This window comes from Bombina bombina, chromosome 5, assembly GCF_027579735.1.
Source record: "Bombina bombina isolate aBomBom1 chromosome 5, aBomBom1.pri, whole genome shotgun sequence".
NCBI lineage: Eukaryota > Metazoa > Chordata > Amphibia > Anura > Bombinatoridae > Bombina > Bombina bombina.
In genome coordinates, this window is record NC_069503.1 from 458135402 (window position 1) to 458160460 (window position 25059).

General features: G+C 39.8%; 1 protein-coding gene across 1 annotated transcript in view; it reads right to left on the reverse strand.

Annotated features, from left to right (window-relative positions):
• The window catches only part of TNS3 (tensin 3), a 588043-nt gene that overhangs the window by 120051 nt on the left and 442933 nt on the right, over positions 1-25059 (reverse strand). Inside the window, exon 18 of the mRNA XM_053714333.1 lies at positions 12083-13306. Coding sequence (XP_053570308.1) covers positions 12083-13306 — 1224 coding nt within the window. The remainder of the gene's footprint in view (positions 1-12082; positions 13307-25059) is intronic.

Consider the following 25059-nt stretch of genomic DNA (forward strand, 5'->3'; position numbering starts at 1 on the left):
TAACAAGAGTCCATGAGCTAGTGACGTATGGGATAATGACTACCCAAGATGTGGATCTTTCCACACAAGAGTCACTAGAGAGGGAGGGATAAAATAAAGACAGCCAATTCCTGCTGAAAATAATCCACACCCAAAATAAAGTTTAACGAAAAACATAAGCAGAAGATTCAAACTGAAATCGCTGCCTGAAGAACTTTTCTACCAAAAACTGCTTCAGAAGAAGAAAATACATCAAAATGGTAGAATTTAGTAAAAGTATGCAAAGAGGACCAAGTTGCTGCTTTGCAGATCTGGTCAACCGAAGCTTCATTCCTAAACGCCCAGGAAGTAGATACTGACCTAGTAGAATGAGCTGTAATTCTCTGAGGCGGAATTTTACCCGACTCAACATAGGCAAGATGAATTAAAGATTTCAACCAAGATGCCAAAGAAATGGCAGAAGCTTTCTGGCCTTTTCTAGAACCGGAAAAGATAACAAATAGACTAGAAGTCTTACGGAAAGATTTCGTAGCTTCAACATAATATTTCAAAGCTCTAACAACATCCAAAGAATGCAACGATTTCTCCTTAGAATTCTTAGGATTAGGACATAATGAAGGAACCACAATTTCTCTACTAATGTTGTTGGAATTCACAACCTTAGGTAAAAATTCAAAAGAAGTTCGCAACACCGCCTTATCCTGATGAAAAATCAGAAAAGGAGACTCACAAGAAAGAGCAGATAATTCAGAAACTCTTCTAGCAGAAGAGATGGCCAAAAGGAACAAAACTTTCCAAGAAAGTAATTTAATGTCCAATGAATGCATAGGTTCAAACGGAGGAGCTTGAAGAGCTCCCAGAACCAAATTCAAACTCCAAGGAGGAGAAATTGACTTAATGACAGGTTTTATACGAACCAAAGCTTGTACAAAACAATGAATATCAGGAAGAATAGCAATCTTTCTGTGAAAAAGAACAGAAAGAGCGGAGATTTGTCCTTTCAAAGAACTTGCGGACAAACCCTTATCTAAACCATCCTGAAGAAACTGTAAAATTCTCGGTATTCTAAAAGAATGCCAAGAAAAATGATGAGAAAGACACCAAGAAATATAAGTCTTCCAGACTCTATAATATATCTCTCGAGATACAGATTTACGAGCCTGTAACATAGTATTAATCACGGAGTCAGAGAAACCTCTTTGACCAAGAATCAAGCGTTCAATCTCTATACCTTTAAATTTAAGGATTTCAGATCCGGATGGAAAAAAGGACCTTGCGACAGAAGGTCTGGTCTTAACGGAAGAGTCCATGGTTGGCAAGATGCCATCCGGACAAGATCTGCATACCAAAACCTGTGAGGCCATGCCGGAGCTATTAGCAGAACAAACGAGCATTCCCTCAGAATCTTGGAGATTACTCTTGGAAGAAGAACTAGAGGCGGAAAGATATAGGCAGGATGATACTTCCAAGGAAGTGATAATGCATCCACTGCCTCCGCCTGAGGATCCCGGGATCTGGACAGATACCTGGGAAGTTTCTTGTTTAGATGAGAGGCCATCAGATCTATCTCTGGGAGCCCCCACATTTGAACAATCTGAAGAAATACCTCTGGGTGAAGGGACCATTCGCCCGGATGCAACGTTTGGCGACTGAGATAATCCGCTTCCCAATTGTCTACACCTGGGATATGAACCGCAGAGATTAGACAGGAGCTGGATTCCGCCCAAACCAAAATTCGAGATACTTCTTTCATAGCCAGAGGACTGTGAGTCCCTCCTTGATGATTGATGTATGCCACAGTTGTGACACTGTCTGTCTGAAAACAAATGAACGATTCTCTCTTCAGAAGAGGCCAAAACTGAAGAGCTCTGAAAATTGCACGGAGTTCCAAAATATTGATCGGTAATCTCACCTCCTGAGATTCCCAAACTCCTTGTGCCGTCAGAGATCCCCACACAGCTCCCCAACCTGTGAGACTTGCATCTGTTGAAATTACAGTCCAGGTCGGAAGAACAAAAGAAGCCCCCTGAATTAAACGATGGTGATCTGTCCACCACGTTAGAGAGTGTCGAACAATCGGTTTTAAAGATATTAATTGATATATCTTCGTGTAATCCCTGCACCATTGGTTCAGCATACAGAGCTGAAGAGGTCGCATGTGAAAACGAGCAAAGGGGATCGCGTCCGATGCAGCAGTCATAAGACCTAGAATTTCCATGCATAAGGCTACCGAAGGGAATGATTGAGACTGAAGGTTTCGACAAGCTGTAATCAATTTTAGACGTCTCTTGTCTGTTAAAGACAGAGTCATGGACACTGAATCTATCTGGAAACCCAGAAAGGTTACCCTTGTTTGAGGAATCAAAGAACTTTTTGGTAAATTGATCCTCCAACCATGATCTTGAAGAAACAACACAAGTCGATTCGTATGAGACTCTGCTAAATGTAAAGACTGAGCAAGTACCAAGATATCGTCCAAATAAGGAAATACCACAATACCCTGTTCTCTGATTACAGACAGAAGGGCACCGAGAATTTTTGTGAAAATTCTTGGAGCTGTAGCAAGGCCAAACGGTAGAGCCACAAATTGGTAATGCTTGTCTAGAAAAGAGAATCTCAGGAACTGATAATGATCTGGATGAATCGGAATATGCAGATATGCATCCTGTAAATCTATTGTGGACATATAATTCCCTTGCTGAACAAAAGGCAATATAGTCCTTACAGTTACCATCTTGAACGTTGGTATCCTTACATAACGATTCAATAATTTTAGATCCAGAACTGGTCTGAAGGAATTCTCCTTCTTTGGTACAATGAAGAGATTTGAATAAAACCCCATCCCCTGTTCCGGAACTGGAACTGGCATAATTACTCCAGCCAACTCTAGATCTGAAACACAATTCAGAAATGCTTGAGCTTTCACTGGATTTACTGGGACACGGGAAAGAAAAAATCTCTTTGCAGGAGGTCTCATCTTGAAACCAATTCTGTACCCTTCTGAAACAATGTTCTGAATCCAAAGATTGTGAACAGAATTGATCCAAATTTCTTTGAAAAAACGTAACCTGCCCCCTACCAGCTGAACTGGAATGAGGGCCGTACCTTCATGTGAACTTAGAAGCAGGCTTTGCCTTTCTAGCAGGCTTGGATTTATTCCAAATTGGAGATGGTTTCCAAACTGAAACTGCTCCTGAGGACGAAGGATCAGGCTTTTGTTCTTTGTTGAAACGAAAGGAACGAAAACGATTGTTAGCCCTGTTTTTACCTTTAGATTTTTTATCCTGTGGTAAAAAAGTTCCTTTCCCACCAGTAACAGTTGAAATAATAGAATCCAACTGAGAACCAAATAATTTGTTTCCCTGGAAAGAAATGGAAAGTAGAGTTGATTTAGAAGCCATATCAGCATTCCAAGTCTTAAGCCATAAAGCTCTTCTGGCTAAGATAGCCAGAGACATAAACCTAACATCAACTCTAATAATAAAAAATGGCATCACAGATAAAATTATTAGCATGCTGGAGAAGAATAATAATATCATGAGAATCACGATTTGTTACTTGTTGCGCTAGAGTTTCCAACCAAAAAGTTGAAGCTGCAGCAACATCAGCCAATGATATAGCAGGTCTAAGAAGATTACCTGAACACAGATAAGCTTTTCTTAGAAAAGATTCAATTTTTCTATCTAAAGGATCCTTAAACGAAGTACCATCTGACGTAGGAATGGTAGTACGTTTAGCAAGGGTAGAAATAGCCCCATCAACTTTAGGGATTTTGTCCCAAAATTCTAACCTGTCAGGCGGAACAGGATATAATTGCTTAAAACGTTTAGAAGGAGTAAATGAATTACCCAATTTATCCCATTCTTTGGAAATTACTGCAGAAATAGCATTAGGAACAGGAAAAACTTCTGGAATAACCGCAGGAGCTTTAAAAACCTTATCCAAACGTATAGAATTAGTATCAAGAGGACTAGAATCCTCTATTTCTAAAGCAATTAGTACTTCTTTAAGTAAAGAGCGAATAAATTCCATCTTAAATAAATATGAAGATTTATCAGCATCAATCTCTGAGATAGAATCCTCTGAACCAGAAGAGTCCAAAGAATCAGAATGATGGTGTTCATTTAAAAATTCATCTGTAGAGAGAGAAGATTTAAAAGACTTTTTACGTTTACTAGAAGGAGAAATAACAGACAAAGCCTTCTTTATGGATTCAGAAACAAAATCTCTTATGTTATCAGGAACATTCTGCACCTTAGATGTTGAGGGAACTGCAACAGGCAATGGTACATTACTAAAGGAAATATTATCTGCTTTAACAAGTTTGTCATGACAATTATTACAAACAACAGCTGGAGGAATAGCTACCAAAAGTTTACAGCAGATACACTTAGCTTTGGTAGATCCAGCAGGCAGTGATTTTCCTGTAGTATCTTCTGGCTCAGATGCAACGTGAGACATCTTGCAATATGTAAGAGAAAAAACAACATATAAAGCAAAATAGATCAAATTCCTTATAAGACAGTTTCAGGAATGGGAAAGAATGCCAAATATCAAGCTTCTAGCAACCAGAAGCAAATGAAAAATGAGACTGAAATAATGTGGAGACAAAAGCGACGCCCATATTTTTTAGCGCCAAATAAGACGCCCACATTATTTGGCGCCTAAATGCTTTTGGCGCCAAAAATGACGCCACATCCGGAACGCCGACATTTTTGGCGCAAAATAACGTCAAAAAATGACGCAACTTCCGGCGACACGTATGACGCCGGAAACGGAAAAGAATTTTTGCGCCAAAAAAGTCCGCGCCAAGAATGACGCAATAAAATGAAGCATTTTTCAGCCCCCGCGAGCCTAACAGCCCACAGGGAAAAAAGTCAAATTTTTGAGGTAAGAAAAATATGATAATTCAATGCATAATCCCAAATATGAAACTGACTGTCTGAAAATAAGGAAAGTTGAACATTCTGAGTCAAGGCAAATAAATGTTTGAATACATATATTTAGAACTTTATAAATAAAGTGCCCAACCATAGCTTAGAGTGTCACAGAAAATAAGACTTACTTACCCCAGGACACTCATCTACATGTTTGTAGAAAGCCAAACCAGTACTGAAACGAGAATCAGTAGAGGAAATGGTAAATATAAGAGTATATCGTCGATCTGAAAAGGGAGGTAAGAGATGAATCTCTACGACCGATAACAGAGAACCTTATGAAATAGATCCCGTAGAAGGAGATCACTGCATTCAATAGGCAATACTCTCCTCACATCCCTCTGACATTCACTGCACGCTGAGAGGAAAACCGGGCTCCAACTTGCTGCGGAGCGCATATCAACGTAGAATCTAGCACAAACTTACTTCACCACCTCCCTTGGAGGCAAAGTTTGTAAAACTGATTTGTGGGTGTGGTGAGGGGTGTATTTATGGGCATTTTAAGGTTTGGGAAACTTTGCCCCTCCTGGTAGGAATGTATATCCCATACGTCACTAGCTCATGGACTCTTGTTAATTACATGAAAGAAATAGTGCATTATGCTTGTATGACTCAGAATAACAAATCACTGATGCAGGTCTACTGGGCAATCAAGGAGTTTAATCACTGCTGCAAATTAGATGATTTAAAGGGCCAGTAAACCTACAAAATAAAGTTATATAATTCTGCACATAGTGCAGAATTATAGAACATTAGCTTAGCGCCAACTTTATAGATCAAAGGATTTCAGAGATCTTATTTCAAAATTGGATTTTCCTAAACGCCACTCCTGGCTCTACTGAGCGGGTCTTTCTTTTCCTATGCGCATTGTGAACACGCTGTCTAGTCACAGCCGGCCCGATTGCGCTATTAAAATGAATGTAGCTCGCTCCTGCTACCAGACCAGAGCGGGAGCCAACTACATTCATTTTATTGGTGCGATCGGGCCAGCTGTGACTGGACAGCATGCCCACGATGCGCTTAGGAAAAGAAAGACCCGCTCAGTAGAGCCAGGAGTGGTATTCAGAAAAATTCAATTTTGAAATAAAATCTCTGAAATCCTTTGCTCTATAAAGTTGTAGTTAAGCTAATGTTATATAATTCTGCACATAATGCAGAATTATATAACATTATTTTGTAGGTTTACTGGCCCTTTATTTCTGTGATTGTCTTGTGTGTTCTGGATAATCAAGCTTCAGGGTGTTGCTGTTTCAGTGTTCCAGTCAGTCAAGTGTTAAAACGACGGTATATACAAATTTTCATATAACTGCATGTAATAGACACTACTATAAAGAAAAATATGCACAGATACTGATAGACAAACCCAGGCGACAGGACATAACTGGCACCTTAAAATCAAACTCTGGTGTACGGCTCTGGAGCCCCCAAGACACCAATATGTACACCCTACTTAGTACTGATGGCAAATATTAGGTGCGACTGGATCCTTACTAGGTGGCACAGCTGAAAACTATAAATTCTAGCATCCCACTAAAGAATTCGTCAATTACTGCAGAAGGTAGGGGTCTGCCAACTCTCTGCTGGCCCCATTAGCTTCAACAGCTCTGGGTTCTGGGATCTACAGTCCTGATAGGAAACCACTTCTAAAACACAAACAGTGGGTGCAGCTGCAGCTCAGGATCGCGAGTGGTGCGATCTGAGCATTGTCTGGGCTGCACACATGTATACAAGAGGCACAGCTTCCACTGCCTGCGTCTGGTGATAGGGGTCTTCAGCTCCGTGATATTTCTTCACAGAGAGACAATGTGCATTTGGAAAAGAAGCCGGAACAACAGAGGTCAGCAATATATAAAAGGAGTGGTGCAAGTTCTTTTCTGGCAGCCAGTGTTTATAGTATATACATTTATTGCACATGATTAGTATACACCAATTTTCATATAACTGCATGTAAATGACACTACTATAAAGAAGAATATGTACAGCTACTGATCTAAAAATCTAGTAAAACCCCTTTTAAAAACGTACTTAGAAGCTAACAATTTAGCACTTTTGATGGGTTAGGCAAGGACACCCAGTCAAGGGGCTGAGAGCAGAACCCCCCCCCCACCTCCCCTGCATATGAAAAGACCCATTATGCAAACAGAAGCAGTCTGAAGTCTGTATACATCCGTATACATCTAAAACTTTGGGGGGCTTGGTTAGGAGTCTGAAAATCAGCACAATGTTATTTAAAATAAAGCAAAACTAAACATTTATATAAAAACACTCACAGATGGGCTGCATAAATGGATCATCTACAAAAACATTTATGCAAAGAAAAATCGAGTGTACAATTTCCCTTTAAGTTATTGCTGTTTGTCATAAAACAGGTTGTTTTTTTTTTTAGACCAACCATAGGAAATGACAATGTTAATGTTTTAATATAGATTAATAATCAAGTTCTGTATCAGTAACTAGATTGTTTGCTGATCCTCGAAGGCACCATTAAACATGGTAGTGGAATACGCATGAAATCTGCAAGAGCCAAAGCCAGGACGGTAAAATTATTTAGGAAGAAAGAGCTCCCCCTATGACTCAACTAGAACAATGCAGAGAACACTGCTAACGATACAACTGAATGTAACAAATGATAAATAGATGACTTGCCTATGTAGGGGTCACCACAATAATCACCTTATCAAGTTACATCTTGTTATAAACAGGAATTGTGTAATACTATGGTTTTATGTTGCCCTGAACACATGGAAATGTGTGGCTCTTCCAGCAGGCTCTCAATAATTATTTCTCCCAGTCTATTTCTGGTTTTATGTTTTGTTTTTGCTGCTTTCAATCTCTCTCTCTCTTTCATTTTTGCAATCTGCCTTTGTTACTCTCTCCTACAGCATTTACATTAGTTTTAATGCAGTTATTGTATTACTGATACTACAAAGCCTCACATTACAAAAGAGCAGGTATGCAAACGAATATGATGCAGCCAATTGGACTCCCAATACTCTGCTACTATGAATTACAGGCCCTGACAAGTCCTAGAAGTCACATACCTGGGCCCTGGTTTTATATACGTTTTTATATATAAACTGCTTCCCTGGCTCCAAGAAAATATGTGGCTTGTTCCTCAATATTCTGTCTGGCTCCCAAATTTCACACAAATGTTTTAGTCCACCTATAGAATAGGGCAAAACTGGACTAGTATCTAGATTAGAGTATCAGAATTAAAATACTATGCCTTCAGCCAGCAGTGGGGTGTATTGAGTCAGTGAAGACTCTGCTGACTCTGAGATGATGGTGTAAATGCTGGTGCACTGGGAACTCACATATGTGCATATGCCCCTGAAAAACAGGCATAGCTTTTAGAAAAATGCTTCTATTTAAAATGTAAATGCACCTGTGCACATTTCAATTCTGACCTTTCTTTGCCTCTTAGGGGGTTTAGTAACACAGTATGTTCCAACACTGCTTTTAAACAGATGGTTTGTAAGTGATCAGCAAAAGTTGGGACATCTGTAAGAATAGTAAGCTTCACCTTGCAAGGTATAATTTACTTCCACTGCTAGAGAATAGCTGTATGCTGTTAACGCATTACTTGTTCCCTGAAAAAGCATTTTCTTTCTAAATAAATGTACATTATTTTTCAGTTGTGTCTCTCTGGCTGGTTACTTCCTACCTTTGTAACATTTCTGGATATTCACTGGATTTGAACTGCTTATATTCCAATAAATTGAGATGTTCTAAAACTTCTGTCAGTGTGCGCGTGTGTTTGTATACAGCATATATTTATATGATATATATTATATATTAAAAAAATTCTAGGCTTTTCTTTGTACCTTATGGTTTAGACAGTTCAGCATATTCAGACTAATTGGTAAAAAAAAATGGTTGAAAATAATCAAACTATAATGAAAAAATAAAACCGGGGGAATCTCACTTCATAAAAGTGAAAGCAAAAAATGCACTGTAGTTCTTTATCAAATAATTTCGAGTAGCCGTTGGCGGTGTCTTTTACATGTAACTTATAAAATCTCAAATCTTCAATTATATTGTATTATATCATTCTACACAATACAGTACATAAGATGGAAAAATGATTAAAGATAAAACAATATGAAAGTAAACGTGATTCAGTAAACATTGTCCGTGAGTCAGTTTACCACAGGAAGCTGGAAAAAGATGATATATTACAGCAACATACATTTCACACTTTTATAAAGTTACAAAGATAAGGGAACACAGCTATTCTTTGTTTCCTACCTTATTTATTTTAATCACCCGTTTCTGAATGAGTAACAAGTTCAAAGCCTTATATGACACTTGCAAAAGTCTACTATATATTTGTTTTAGGGTGTAACCTGCCTTAAAGGGACACTGTACCCAAAATTTTTCTTTCGTGATTCAGATTGAGCATGAAATTTTAAGCAACTTTATAATTTACTCCTATTATCAAATTTTCTTCATTCTCTTGGTATCTTTATTTGAAATGCAAGAATGTAAGTTTAGATGCCGGCCCATTTTTGGTGAACAACCTGGGTTGTCCTTGCTGATTGGTGGATAAATTCATCCACCAATAAAAAAGTGCTGTCCAGAGTACTGAAACCAAAAAAAAAGCTAAGATGCCTTCTTTTTCAAATAATGATAGCAAGAGAATGAAGAAAAATATAGGTAAATTAGAAAGTTGCTTAAAATTGCATGCTCTTTCTGAATTACAAAAGAAAAAATTTGGGTACAGTGTCCCTTTAATGACAAAACAAAAGTGTAAACTATACATAGAAGACAATAGTGGTCACAATGAGTACTGCAAGAAGGGATATTCAATTCAAAATTTAACTCCCCTCAATGTCTAATTAAGCATTTAAAAAATAAAAAAATTCAGAAAACCCTAACACTTTGTAATGTACTTTCATTGCTAATTTTGCCCTTGTTTACTGCTTTGCCACAGCCCACAAAGAGTTTGGGTGCAACCTGCACGAAACACAACTCTTACCCTGCCATATTCTACTCAGTGATAAGTCTCCTATAGAAAATGGTCATGAAATCCTCCTGCCCCAGCCTACCTTCCTTATCTGGTCTGTTTATTGTAAAACACTGCAGAATCTCTTGGTGAATTACAAATATTGGTATTAGTAATACTAATCTGGTCCTAAAAAAGTGTTAAGACAAACATCAGTGACTTTGCAAGGCATATGTCCCTGGACTGCAAAACAATGCAACATTTTCTAAAAATATATTTTTCAAACAGTCATTGTGCATGATAATCTTTGGCAATGTAGTGCTTAATTTATGATCTTTTACCCACCCATAAAATGGCCTAAACTTCCCCTTCCTTAGGAACACAAAAAAGGAAGAAGACATCATATAAACAATGGTAATCACTATTTGTATCAGTATTGTTTATAGTTATTGTGTAAGTGTGTAGTGGGTTGTTTTTGTTTAGCTGGTAAACATTTGCCCTTTTGTGTAGCAGTGTTCGCCCCAGGATCTATTTAGTGAGCTAATAATTATTTATTTATTTTTTTTATTTTTTCAAATGTTTGTTGCAGAAATTGATAATTAAATGAAATTATGCAGCTGTTAATAATAGGATAGTTTAAAGGTCTATAGTAGCAGAATTAGAGCATGTAATTTTTCAACTATTATTGCCCTTTAAGTGTCATTTATAAATAACAGAAAATATTATAATATAGCAATGTATGGCACTGCCCCCACCTGGTACTTTTTAAAACCACATGGCTGACAAATGTTTTCTGTGGAGAACACTGTGTAGGCTGTAACCCACAGGGGGGGTGGGTTCACAAATCTAATTGCATGTACAGAATACATTAAATGATTTCCTTTTAAAATAATGCTTGGTTTGTCTAAGGACTGAAGTATTCTGTAAACATTATTTTGGAGGTTTTGGCCCAGTAAACAGATTTAACCAAGCAATCCTATGAATTAGCTGTGCATTGGCTCCAGAGTTAGCTGCTGGCATTCTCCTAGCCAATCAAAATCTAACTTGACAGAAGTCTTTTTTGTGAGCTGTCAAAAGCACAAAAGGAAGTTGCTGCCTTTTGCCTTTTCAAATGCTGCAAAAGGGAAAGTACCTTTGCTCACTATCCTGTAGCACAGCCCTTTTAAGTGTGTCTCATATCTCGCTTTTGTGTAACAATTGTGCTTGTCTGATGCTCCCTAGAGAGGCCAGAAAAAGAAAATTCTGTATCCTGCATCAAATAGCTGGTTTATGCAATTTGCTGCATTTTGAAAACTTTTGTTAGATTTTATTTTTTGGCCTCTCTACAGAGCAAAGGACAAAGCACAATTTAATTGGACATAAAACTGGAACTGAATTTTCCATAAAATTTTTAATTTTACATAATACAAAATACTTTAGAATGTACTCAACATAGTAGCTAAATTTATTTCTATTCCTAATTGGTAACAGCATATGATATAAGATAAACACACTCAGGATACTTTTCCATTGCTATTTACCTGGAATGCAAAACAACAAAATCTTGCGAACAAAAATAAAATTTAAATGAGCCAATCAGCAATCCCACAGCTGGGTCATGTGACTACAACTGTTGACTGGCACAGCGACTCTGCTGTTCTTCAAGTGGCACTTTAACTATGTGTTAAAGCCCTTTGCAGGGGTGAAATAGATAGACTTGCAGGATTGGTAGTGTTAAAGTTACATGTCCTAACGAATTAAAATGTCATTTTTGCACTAAAATGGCACCTTAAAGGAATAGTCTAGTCATGATTCAGACAAAGCATGCAATTTTAAGCAACTTTCTAATTTACTCCTATTATCAATGTTTCTTAGTTCTCTTGGAATCTTTATTTAAAAAAGCAATAATGTAAGCTTAGGAGCAGGCCCATTTTTGGTTCAGAACCTGGGTAGCGCTTGCGGATTTGTGTCTAAATGTAGCCACCAATCAGCAAGCACTACCCAGTTGCTGTACCAAAAATGGTCCGACTCCTAAGCTTTACATTCAAATAAAGATACCAAGAGAACAAAGAAAAATTGATAATTGGAATAAATTAGAAAGTTACTTAAAGTTGCATGCTCTATCTGAATCATGAAAGTTTAATATTGACTAGATTTTCCTTTTAAATACACAGTTTACCCCAACGTACTAAGCACAGTAAAGCATAATAAAAATCCGATCAAGAGGAAACAATGCACCTACCTTCTTGGGAGTTAGTCCTGCTCACATAATCCCTTTTCTCTGATTCTACAGAATTTTGCGCAAGTCCACCACGCTGCATACCAGCATCTGCAGAGTTATTCAAAGGACTACCATTTTTGACACTTGTGTTCATTCGAGTTGGAATGGGTTCAAATGTTGGGTCCAACTCCAAAATTAATTTATTTAACTGCTCAATGGACTGGTCGATATCCAGAGTTGGAGAAGATGGCATGTCCTCATATTTTACCTCTAATCCATTTTGTGTTGTATCAGTTACTATTCCACATCTGAAAAACTCTGAACTCTGTTCTTGAGTGGAATTTGGCATATTTCCCAAACTCCTTTGCACATTATCTCTGCTATTCAGGTCCCTGTTAGCTGTTGAAAGTACTTTAGGTGTGTCTGGAATGTTAGCAGTCTCTAAAGTGTTATGTATGACAAACCTTCCCTCATTATCTGCAGAATAGCTGTACTGATGTGAGCTGACCATCTGTTGTTGACGAACCCAAGTCTGTGTTGAGTAGTTACTCTGTATATAGGGAGGAGGTTGGGTTGTTGGTTGCTGAACAGGCTTTGGCTCACTGATGCTATACGATCTTTCATATATTGGGTCAACACTGATGCCAAGATCAGGTGCTAAGGCATGGTGGTGATCATCTCCAGTGTTGCTGCTGAAGCCATCAGAAAGCAGAGAATTCTGACTGCTTTTGTGGCAACTAAAATTTCCAAGATGGTTGCAGTGTTGCCCCTCTGACGATGACAAAGTACCAATGCTATCTACACTATGTAAATCATGATTGGGCATTTCATCATCTAATATATCAGTTTCCCTGTCTTTGAGTTTAGTGTCTCCATTGACATGAACTTGAACTGGGACTACATGACGAGTCCCACTGTACTTGTTTTGAGCATCTGTCATATCCTTCAGGGAACCTGCTGGGTTGTCTACCTCAAAACCGCTGAGCAGCTGATCTAGTTCTGCTTTCTCTTGGGGGCTCAAACCTCTCTTGATCCTTGATCCAGACCTTTCTTCTATTCTTTCTGTTCTAACAGATGCAGTGGAATGCCCAGAGTCGCTGCTGACAGATAAGGTGTGGTCACTGTGATCTGGGCTGCTGGTCAAAGGAACACGAGGGTCACTAACCGTAATGTTCCCATCAGACATACTTTTCTTTCTTACTTTAGCATAGAGACTTCCATCTATGGGTCCTTGAGTGTGTAGAACTGTGGGAAAATTAAACAATTGTTAATGTGTTATGCATGTTTGTATTAAGCAATAAAAGTAATTAAAAGGAACATGAAATACAATTTTAAAACACTTAAAACAAATTTACTTTGATCTCCTGGTATCCTTTGTTTAAAGCATATGTACATATGTTCAGCATCATCTCTGCTCTACTGGGAGCTAGCTGGTGATTGGCTCACCAGGTGTTCAGCTAGCTCCCTGTAGTGCACTGCTGCTCTGGAGGTGATGGTCTCTAAACCATTTGCAGTTAAACACAGTTATATGCAAGCAACAGTGCAATAAATTAAATTTTCTACCATATATACATTTTTAGCATATAAAAGGACTGTGGGATATGAAATGCATCACCTGTTTCCATAATATACAAGGTACAAAGTAAGTAAATAAAAAAAGAACTGGAGAGTAAGAAATATAAAGAAAATAACAATATATATGCTATGTTTGCACCTTGTACAGCGACATAAAAGGTACCACCCCTCTATTTGGCGCTTGATCTTCCGTACAACAGAGACCTAAAGGGACAGATGAGTAATGCAGGTCCAAAGATGAATACATAGATATTAAAATAAAAAGGATACTGATATATGTTGCAAAATGTATTATGGATCATTGGAATCTATTGCATAAGAGGTGTTTATACAAGGAAAGCAGTGGCTGTCAGTAATCTAAATCAGGGTCTGACAGAATAAAAAAAATAATTTCAAATTCTTTTTATTATTTGGATTCACAGGAGAAAATAAAACATTACAATAATGCATAGACATCATGAATAAATGGCTCGCACAGGAGACACACATATACATATAAGGGGATATCAGAAGTTGCAAGTAGCCTTATCCAAATAGAGGTCAGGATCCATTGATGGGTTAGAATGCAAAGAGAAAGTCCATGTGAAATCTCAAATACCACTTTACATTTTCCAAATACAAATTAACTTAAACCTTACAACATCATCTAACATTTAACTAACTACGTCCAGCAACAAAGCGGAGAGGAGAGAGGAAGAAAAAAAAAAAAAAAGGGGAGATCTCTCATCACCCCCCGACCCATGCCCCAATTGTGTGATACTGCTACTAGTTCTCAATTAACACTTCCTCCCAACCATAGGATTGTGCGGCTTTTTCGTGTTCAAAGTTTAGAGCACCCCAATCTCCCCTAAGGGACATCTCCAGGAATATCTCATGATGTGAGAATGGGCGTAGGATGTGACATTGTAGAGGGGGAGGGAGAACTCCTATAAGACACTGCCACTTCTTAAGGAATAATTTAAGTCTGCGCTTTATGTCTAGTTTGGTATCAAGTTGTTCTATGAAAAGTTGTTTAAATAACCTTTGTTTGAATTGAGAAAACAAGGGAGGACTGTTGGTGACCAAGAGGGCCAAAATGCACTGACGAGCCAAAATGATGCAAAGGATAAGGATAGAGGGCATGGTGCTACTTCTTCCCTCCCACACAAACAAGAGAAACGCTTTCAAATCAAAGACTATGTCAAAATGTAGTGTAATTTTAATCCAATACTGTACTTGGCCCCAGAAGTGTTTAACTAGTGGGCAGTCGAAAAAATAATGACCAATTGTAGGTTTGGGCAAACTGCATTTGATACATCGATTTGGGTATGTGGAATTCCAATGCGCTAAGCGTGCTGGAGTGATGTAGTCACCATGGAGTACTCTAATTTGCATTTCCCTATGGGGAACCGCTCTACTAGCCTTTTTTGTCATAATCAGACTGTTTTTAATGTCGTCAGTGGTAATGTCAGCCATGCCAGTATTTCTCATTCTGGTTGCAATTGTTAGCCATATTAGATTCCACAGTGTGTCTGAGCAGTCTATAATATATCGGGGATAGGGAGAATCAACCCAATTTAAAAGCAGTGTGTATGATAGCAAAAGGAGAGAGATCCCAGAAGCCAGGATCTTGGGATATCAAGGAATTTACATAGTGTCTACACTGTAGGTATGCGTAAAAATGAGTGTTAGGTAAGTCAAATGTATTCCTCAATTCCTGAAACGTCCTGACGGTATGCAATAATGGGTCTAGTAGAGTGCCAACAGAATCGATGCCCACAGATTTCCAAAACTGGAATGGTATGGTCTCAGTCCCCGCTGGGAAATCTCTATTACCCATCAGAGGGATGTATTTCGGGGAGGGGTATTTCCTGCCCAAGTATCCCAAAGCCAACCACCAAGCCTTTAATATGTCTTTGTACATTAAGTTGTGTTTGAGTTCTGGCGGAAGATCCCAATGAGGTATATAAGGTAGAAATGCTAAAGAGTGAGGCAATACAATAGACTCCTCCAAGGAGGAATCAGTAAAGTGTGCAGTACGAAGTTGCCAGTCCAATGTTAGGCGTATTAAAGCTGCCCAATTATACCATTTTACCTCCTGGTTCCCCCTTCTCTGCTGGTCCTCTGTCAACGACCAGAAGTAGTTAACGGCATGAAGGACCTTGCGAATATTAACTACGGATGTTCTACCCGCCACAAATCCCGATTGATCGGGATGCAGCAGAGAGGGAATAATTTTTTTTAGTCTGTTAGCAAGAATTTTCATGAGGATCTTATAATCTGTGTTTAGCAGGGAGATTGGACGATATGATTCTGGAAGGGAATGATCCCTCCCAGACTTAGGAATTAAAGTGATATGTGCTGAAACAAATGAGCTGGAGGGAAGTGTATCTTCTAAGAAAACCGCATTATAAACCCTCGAAAGGGTGGGGGACACCTGAGGGGATAGGAGTCTGAAAAACTCTACTGGAAGTCCGTCTGGGCCTGGCATCTTCCCTAGTGATAAGGATTTGATGGTAAATTGGATCTCCTCGGGAGATATAGGGGTATTAAGGGCTTCTAATTGCTCTGTAGAGCGCCGTGGTAAGGAAATGGATTCCCAAAAATTTGTAAGTGAGTTTGACTCTGTTGGTTGGTATACAAGTGTACATAGTATGTCATCATACAGCGTGCGAGGTCCTCGGGTGTAGTATAAGTTTTTCCCTTAAATCTAAGTGATGCTATGTCTTTCTTAGTGCAGTGAGTTTTTACTACAGTAGCTAAAAGTCTACCCGCCTTATTTCCAAAACGGTAAAATTTACTCGCAGTTTTTAGGAGACCGGATGCTGTCTTTTGCCTAACAAAGGTGTCTAGTTCCAGTTTGGCCGCAGTGTAGACAGAATAAAATTTAATAATTCAGATAGATAGCGCATGTAATTAAATACAAAAACATTCCAATTTACTTCCATTATTAAGTTGTGCTGTGTCTTTTTTATATGCACACTGTCTGAGGCACCAGCTCCTATTGAGCATGTGCAAGAGTTCACAGTGTAAAAGTATATGAGCCTGTAATTGGCCGATGGCTGTAACATGATAAATTGGAAAAGGAAATGGAAGCAATCTTTGAAATTTCTCACAAAAAACAACAAACTACTGCTAATTTGATAACAGCGTTTGTACTATTGCATTGTCTTTTTATTATGCATTTGTAGATTATGCAATTTTACTGTATTTAATGCTCCTTTAAGGAAACTAAAGACCTTATAACCACACCGAGGACTGCCCAGCCCCGCTCACTAAGATAAGCCAACGCCATCACCCACAACTCCACCCACTTACCAATATGACACAACCCACTAAACATTTGGGATTAAGCCTGGCTCCCAGTATTATTATTATGTGGCAGAGTTAGGCTTGTCAAGTGTGCTATCGTGCTTTTCACTTCTTAAACTTAAAATTAGATATGTGCATTTGTGCACTTCAGGTAGCCGCAAGCCACATTCGACTCTTTTCAGAGCCGTATTTAATCCTGTGAAAGGCCAACAGTGAGATTTAGATTTGCACACATCTCAGTATGCTGCACTTTCAGAAGACTAAATCCACCTCCGAAAAGAGTCAAATGCGACTTGCGGCTGCCTTCTTCTTCACAAATGCACATTTCTACTTAAAATGTTCAAACTTAAATTGCAGGAAAAGGAGGCAAAATAAATAATGAATATGTAGTTGACTATGCATAATTACATATTTTTATTACAATACTCAACTAGGATCTAAAGACTTTTGTAAATAGAAGAGTAATAATATTTGGGTGTGGAGATTAAGCTGTTTTTAAAGGTGTATATCAGGGTATATTCAGTGCGAAAGGGGAAATATAAGGCCACCTTTATAAAAAAGCCTTGGTGATAGCATCTAGTGGAATACAAAGTGCGTGGTGCTGTACAAAGGAGACATATATTCCACACTCGGGAACTTATATATATATATATATATACACACACACACAAATATACATATACCAGCTGGAGTCATTACTCCAATAAGAATTTACAATCTTGGTTGTTAGTCAAGTTGGTGATTATATAACAGGGCATCTACCGTGGTATATACGTTAATGATAAAGCTTCTACCTAATAATCTAATCTAGAGAACACACAGCAAATAGGTACCCTACACATAGTGTGACTTTATAGCGCTAAACATTACGGACCATTTGTCTCTCTGTAAATGTCTTACAGAGTTGTTTTGAGATGGACATGCTAAAACATGCACTTTTTCCCCATCTTGTCTCTGTTGTATGCAATGATTTAAGTAACTTGTATTGTGATTTAACAACCCATCCATACTATTGGCCATGTTTTCTTATACTCAAGTATTATATAAAGTATCACATTTCTTCTTAAAGAACATCAGCTTACCAATATTTGTTTAAAAATTCCATGAGATTGTGAAACATCATAACCTGCCAGATATGACAATTTAATCCGGCAAAGAATTTGATTTGGGGCCCTTCAAAAAAATAAACCTATTCCAAAGTGAACTATGTGCACTGCAGATCTACTTCTTAAAGTGTTGATAAATAAATCAGAAATTCCATTTCAGTTTACACAGCAAAAATTTTAAGATCTCTCTCTCTCTCTCTTTCTGTATATATATATATATATATATATATATATATATATATATATATATATATATATATATATATATATATATATATATATATATATACATACATACATACATACACACACATATATATATATATAATTAAAATAGTATCCATGACTCTTTCAAGGCTTAAGGGGACATGCCTATCATCCATATAAAAAAGCATTATTATCATTGTACTAAGATTGTGCATGAATGGGGACCTTATATAAGCCAACAAGGGCGTTTTTAGTAACGTAAGGTCAGGCTGACTTTCTGGCCGCCAGTTTGCCTGTGTTGGATGATCAAAAGTTAAACAACATTTGCTATACTAGATCTCCTTATAACTTCAGAAAGAGAGCAAAAGTAATTCAGGCTGTAGAGTGGGCTAAAATATAAGAAAATAAATTCCTTATTTCAGCTGTGCTCATTCTATACATAGCAAGCAAGTGCAACTAACAAATGGCCTTACCTAACCTAGAAGCTACTTTATTAATGTGATGGCAAACTCTCCCCTTTTTAAAAAATATAAATTATGCTTACCTGATAATTTTATTTCCATCGTGGGAAGGAGAGTCCACGGCTTCATTCATTACTTTTTGGGAATTAAGAACCTGGCCACCAGGAGGAGGCAAAGACATCCCAGCCAAAGGCTTAAATACCTCCCCCACTACCCTCATCCCCCAGTCATTCTGCAGAGGGAACAAGGAACAGTAGGATAAATATCAGGGTATAAATGGTGCCAGAAGAATAAAATTAAATTTAGGTCCGCCCACCAGAGATACGGCGGTGAAAGGTCACCACAAAATCCATAAAAGGAAAACCCCCAATAGCGAGCCCAGCTCACAAAGATTCAAATGGATCCTGACAGACAAGGGGAGGCTACACCCAGACCAAGCAGAAACCAGAGGGTTAGGACCGGGCATCTAAACAGAGAAAACCTTCTCTCAACATCATGCAAAGCACCGAAAGACAACTGAAAACTGAGTCTTCACAACGTCAGGACTAAGAATACTAAAGTATTTAGACAAAAAAAAGAACGTGTAACAGACCTGAACAGAAAACCCTGAGTCAAGAACACGCAGCCATCATCAGGATGGCACAGAAGAATACTTGACGAGAAGTAAAAAGCGGCCAGCAAGAGAACAGATTGCAAAAGAAAACTCCCAGACAGAGGGCACACTCTAGGCAATCAAAGCTGTCAGACCTACACACAGGGCTCCAAAAGGGGAAGCACATAACCTCAACGAGGCCAACTGCATCCCCAAGAGAGAGAGGTTACACCCAGAACCCGAAGGTGTATGGTAACCCTGAACCTTCTGCTTGCAAGCCCAGGGAGCTAGCTACTATGCCCACCAAGATCCTGAAGATGACAACGCATCTCAGAACCCACTCCCAGCCGGGCCAGCCCAATCATCGTCAGGTCTGAAACAGGGGAACAGAAGAACCCCAACACCAGCTCAAAAACGAGAGGAAGAATAGCCACAGCCATTCCAACAGAGCCCAGGTGCCAACCTGATTCCTTGGAAACAGACGACAAGGCCGTAGACCCAAAGGAATCTAACAAAAGGCCCACCATAGTCTCGACACGGAGCCAGCAAGACTCCAGATGGAATGTAACAACCCAGAGAAAAACACCCCTCTCTGAAAGGTTAACTCTCAGTTCCAACCTCCAGAATCCAAGAGAATCCCTAGAAAAGGGACCACACCTCCATAAGAAGGAGAATAAGTCCCCCACCCTAAGAAATGGGATGGGGCCAAAAAGGAAGAGCACCTGCCCACAAGACACAAAGCCCCAGACTAAAGGAGAGATCAATCTCCAACGCAGATTAATTTGGAAGGAATTCCCCTAAGGAATTAGCTTGCTAACACACATCTAATGTGCAATAGCTGCAGCAGAGACACTGCAAACCCATTCGCCTGCACAGCAGTGAGTGCAAAAGGTTACCCCAGCAAGCTGACCAAGGGAAACCGACAATAAAGGCGTAAGTCCAGCCCAATGAGCTTCAGCACTCAGACAACCTGGCCAACCGTGAAAAGGTCAAGTAGTCCAAGTTCCCAGGAACTGGGGAACCCGGAACCAGCCCTAGAGCCAAAAAGTCTGCCAACAACTCCACAAAGGAAAATACTGAGTGAAGCCTCAGCAACCGGAAACCAAGCCCCCAATTGTTTAAGCAAACAATATCCGAGAACTTAACACCCCGTCTGATAAAAAACCAGACCACAGGGAGATATCAATCACCCAAGGAAGGGACCACCCCTAGCCAAAGTCCAATGATCCAAAGGAGCTAAGGCGGTAAAAGTCGTACAACGACACTAGAGCCCATAGACTCTCAAATAGCCGCAGGACAACAAACAAGGGGATACCCCAAGGACAAAATCACTCGAGCAAAGGATGGTCTCCGCATCACCTCCATACAATCAGAGGATCATAGAGAGAAAAGTACGCACAGCATCCCCAGCTCCAAGCAGAGTCCAAGGAGACCACGCCCAGTGCCCCTAACAGTAAACGACCATATCCCAGAGGGGAACCCAGGTCCCTAAAAGGAGACCTAACTCACATGGAGACAACAGAGGAAGACTCAAAGGTCTAATAAAAAACAGCTAGCCAGTACACCGTCAATGTGCAATAGCTGCAGCTGCTCCCATTTGGCAAACCCATCCGCTGCAAGGCAGCTGAACTACCCAATAAACTACTAGCTGCTGAGAACTAAGTCCAGAAGCACAATTCCCAGGGCCTCAAAAGAAAAAAGGCCAAACCGCCCAACTCGGCGGTAAGAGTGCGCAAGCCCACCAACCCTCCACTACATGGGGAGGAGCTCTAGGGTCTGACAACCCCAGACACAAGAGAGAGAGACGCAGCAGAACTCCACTGACCCGGTCATCCAAATTGAAGGCTATAAGGACAGACAATCCTTCCTGCCTCACGGACCCACCGGTCCTCTAGAATGCTTAGTTGAACACAGAGGATAACATGAGCACTCGGCGCCTCTACCGGACCAGCCAAGAAGAGCGGCGCCACGTGTCCTAACAGCTACCAGACAGAACTGAACCCAAACAGGACCAGCCTGCAATCTGGGTCCTAACCGTCAAGCCGCATAAAGCCTCCCTCAGAGGGGAAGAAGGAAAACAGCCAGGACATCCTATCGGATGAAAATAAAATACAAGGCAACTAGAAAAGATATCAATACATGGACAATCAGGAAATTGTATCATCCCCACCTGTCTAATGAGGTGCGCCATTCGAAGAGCAGACCGCGAAGACACGCAATTTTGTAACGAAAGGCACATCAGTCGTAACCGCAGGGAACTGTACAGTCCAAGGTGGAATGCCCGGGACAAAGTCTGGTTCCTCCGACACTGGAGGTTGAGAGGCAGCAGACTCTGACCCAGAAAGTTCATAGTCTCAGAAAGAACTTCATCCTCGGATAACCCTATCAGTTAAATCCAAAAATTATTTGATGTACTCTGGGAAGGAGTGCAATATGTAACCTTTTGCTTTTTGCGCTTAACAGGGCGAGGTAAAGCATTAAGGCCGCAGACACCGCCGTCTAAAGTGCACAGTAACGTCTGGAGAAAAAGGCCCCCTCCAGATGGAGGATCAGCAATGATACGGGGAAAACTGCATGTGTATAGAGATAATAATGTAGTCCCGCACCTCACTAAACGACAACTCCTCAGAGGTGGACGCTCCGTGATATCAAACATATTTGATATCACTTTAACAAAGCATATGGAACATAATTGAGAGGGGGAACTAGGGTCTCCTCCCCATATAAACAGGAATTGCTCTTTAGGAATAGAGGGAGTGCCCTCTAAAGAAACCGAATCCTACATAATTTTTTAAAATAAAATAACGGCACCTCTATACCCCAACGGCTGGGGCACTTACCACCTCCTATGACCCAGACAGTACAGAGATGTATGACTCCTCTCTGATAGTCATGAAGGAGGGAATGAATCACATAGTGCACAATGCAGGACCGTCCCTGCTATGAGAGAAAATGCACCAAGCTTGTAAGCTGCATGGCTCTCAAAGTGAAAGTGAAACTTGTTTATTCCATAACAGCCTAAGAGCCCATAATATCTCACACATAAAGCAGCATAAAATCAAATAAATACATAAGATTATTATTCCCCCTGTTCAATAATCATCCTAAGGAGATATTAACCCCTGATTCTATAAAGAAAAAAGGCGCCACACTGTGACCCTGTCTTCTGTGTTAACATTATATAATAAAAAATGAAACGATCTTACCAGAATCTACGCCGTGGAACAGGAACATGGCCCTTCAAGTGTGACAGGTCGTAGCATTGATCCTGACATGGACTTGAGAGAAGAAAGCAATCTGCGAAACTTGTCAACGCAGATTGCAGTAGGAGCTGTTAATATAAGTCGGGATGGTGTCGCAGAGGAGAGCTCTCTCTGCACCTCCGGACTCTAACTTTCACCCAGGCCCTCAGTGAGAAGCTTATAGGGCTACTTAAAACTAATGTCCCATTGCAAAGAGTAGTACCCTCCATAAGAGACAAAACAAATTCTGACATTTCTCTGCCAACCTCCTGGGACGAAAGGCAAAGAATGACTGGGGGATGAGGGAAGTGGAGGAGTATTTAAGCCTTTGGCTGGGTGTCTTTGCCTCCTCCTGGTGGCCAGGTTCTTATTTCCCAAAAGTAATGTATGCGGCTGTGGACTCTTTCCCATTAGGAAGAAAAAATTTGCATATTGGCGTCACAAATGAAAGAATTGGCGACCCTAATAAACAGGCACCTTTATGCCTTCAATGGCCGGGGCACTCACCACCTCCTATGACCCGGACTACAGAAACCGCTTCGTCTCCTGCACCGCTGATCAACAGAGGAAGTGCAGACCGCTACCCCCGGTCACATGGGATGCCTCGCAGTACCGCCCCTGCACTAAGGAGAAAACGCGCCAAAAATGGCCACGCAAATACTCCCGGAAGTCAACCTGAAAGGTCCACCATGGCCAGAGCCTCATCTCACACATAACGCAGCAATAACACAATAAACAATATCATGTACCTGTTCAATAATCCCCTTACCAGGATTATTAACCCTTGATTCCAAAAGATAAAAGGTGCCACACTGTGACCATAAAAATGAAAAAACCTTACCAGAATCTATGCCGTGGAACAGAAACACAACCCTTCAAGTGTGACAGGTAGAAGCATCGTTCCTGACTTGGACTTGAGAGCAGAAAGCAGGCAGCGAAACTCGTCAACGCTGATTGCTTGTGGAGCTGTTAATATGAGTCGGGATGGTTTTGCAGAAAGACTCTCCCTGCATCTCCGGACCCTAACTTCCACCCAGGCTCTCACTGAGAGGCTGACAGGGCTACTTAAAACTCCAGTCCAATTCCGAGACTACTCTGAATCTTCGGCACTTCTCTGCCATCCTTCTGTGACAAAAGGCAAAGAATGACTGGGGGATGAGGGGAGTGGGGAGGTATTTAAGCCTTTGGCTGGGGTGTCTTTGCCTCCTCCTGGTGGCCAGGTTCTTAACTCCCAAAAGTAATGAATGAAGCCGTGGACTCTCCTTCCCTTTAGATGGAAACATGTCTGGAATATTAGTGAATTTATTTTCTGGTTCAGACAGAGGATATCATTTTTAAAAAAGTTTTTAATTTACTTATATCATCAAATTTGCTTTGTTCCCACAGTACAAGAGATACCTAGGTATGCATCTGGCGCACTACAAGGCAGGAAATAGTGCTGCCATCTAGTGCTTTTGCAAATGGATCACATTCTAGCCAAACTGTTGCCATATAAAGCTCCTGAGCTTTTGCACTAAAGAAACCAAGAGAATAAAAGTAAATTAGAAAGTTGTTTAAAATTGCATGCTCTATCTGAAACATAACAGAAAAAAAATGGGTTTCATATTCCTTAAACTACAGATTGCTTTCATTTGCATATTACATGCATTCATTACTTCTTTCTAGTCATGAAACAAATTTGATGTACGTTATTTTGATTGCTATTAAAAACAGAATGTACATTTGCTCACCAGTCATCACTTTTACTTGAGCTATCCTTTCAAAAGTAATAAGCTTTTGCAAATCAGTGTTTAAACAGAGAATGCATTGTTCCCAACAGTGCTCGTCTGGTAAGAATTTTGGCCCCATATTTGTCATTAATCGGACTAGTAAATGTTCTTCTCTGACTACTAACTGTGTTACACACAAACAGCTACACACTGCCAGTGCTTGTTCAGCTTACTGAGGAATTTTCAATGTTCCTTAGCAAACAGACTCTGAAATAACAACATAGCAGGAATGTGAAAAACTAAATATGACAGTAAATTGCAGGATATCACATGGCAACATATGGTTTTGAAAAGGGGGAAAAAAGCAAGAGAGACAAAACTGGTTAACTTCAGAAAGAAGTAACAGAAGAAAACAACACTTTGCTTAACCCCTGTAATACCACAAGACAACTTAAAGGGATACGAAACCCCAAATTTTACTTTCATGAATCAGATAGAGCATGCAATTTTAAATAACTTTCTAATATACTTCTCTTGTGAATTCTCTTCGTTCCCCTGGTATTTTTTTGTAGAAAAGTATGGACGTAAGCTTAGGAGCAGGGCCATTTCTGGAGCTCTATATGGTAGCAGTTTTGCAAGAATGTTATTAATTTGCAAGAGCACTAGATGGCAGCAGTATTTCCTGCCACTTAAAGGGCCATAATACCCAAATGTTTAAACACTAGAAAGTGATGCAGCATAGCTGTAAAAAGCTGATTAGAAAATATCACCTGAACATCTCTATGTAAAAAAGAAAGATATTTTACCTCAAAATT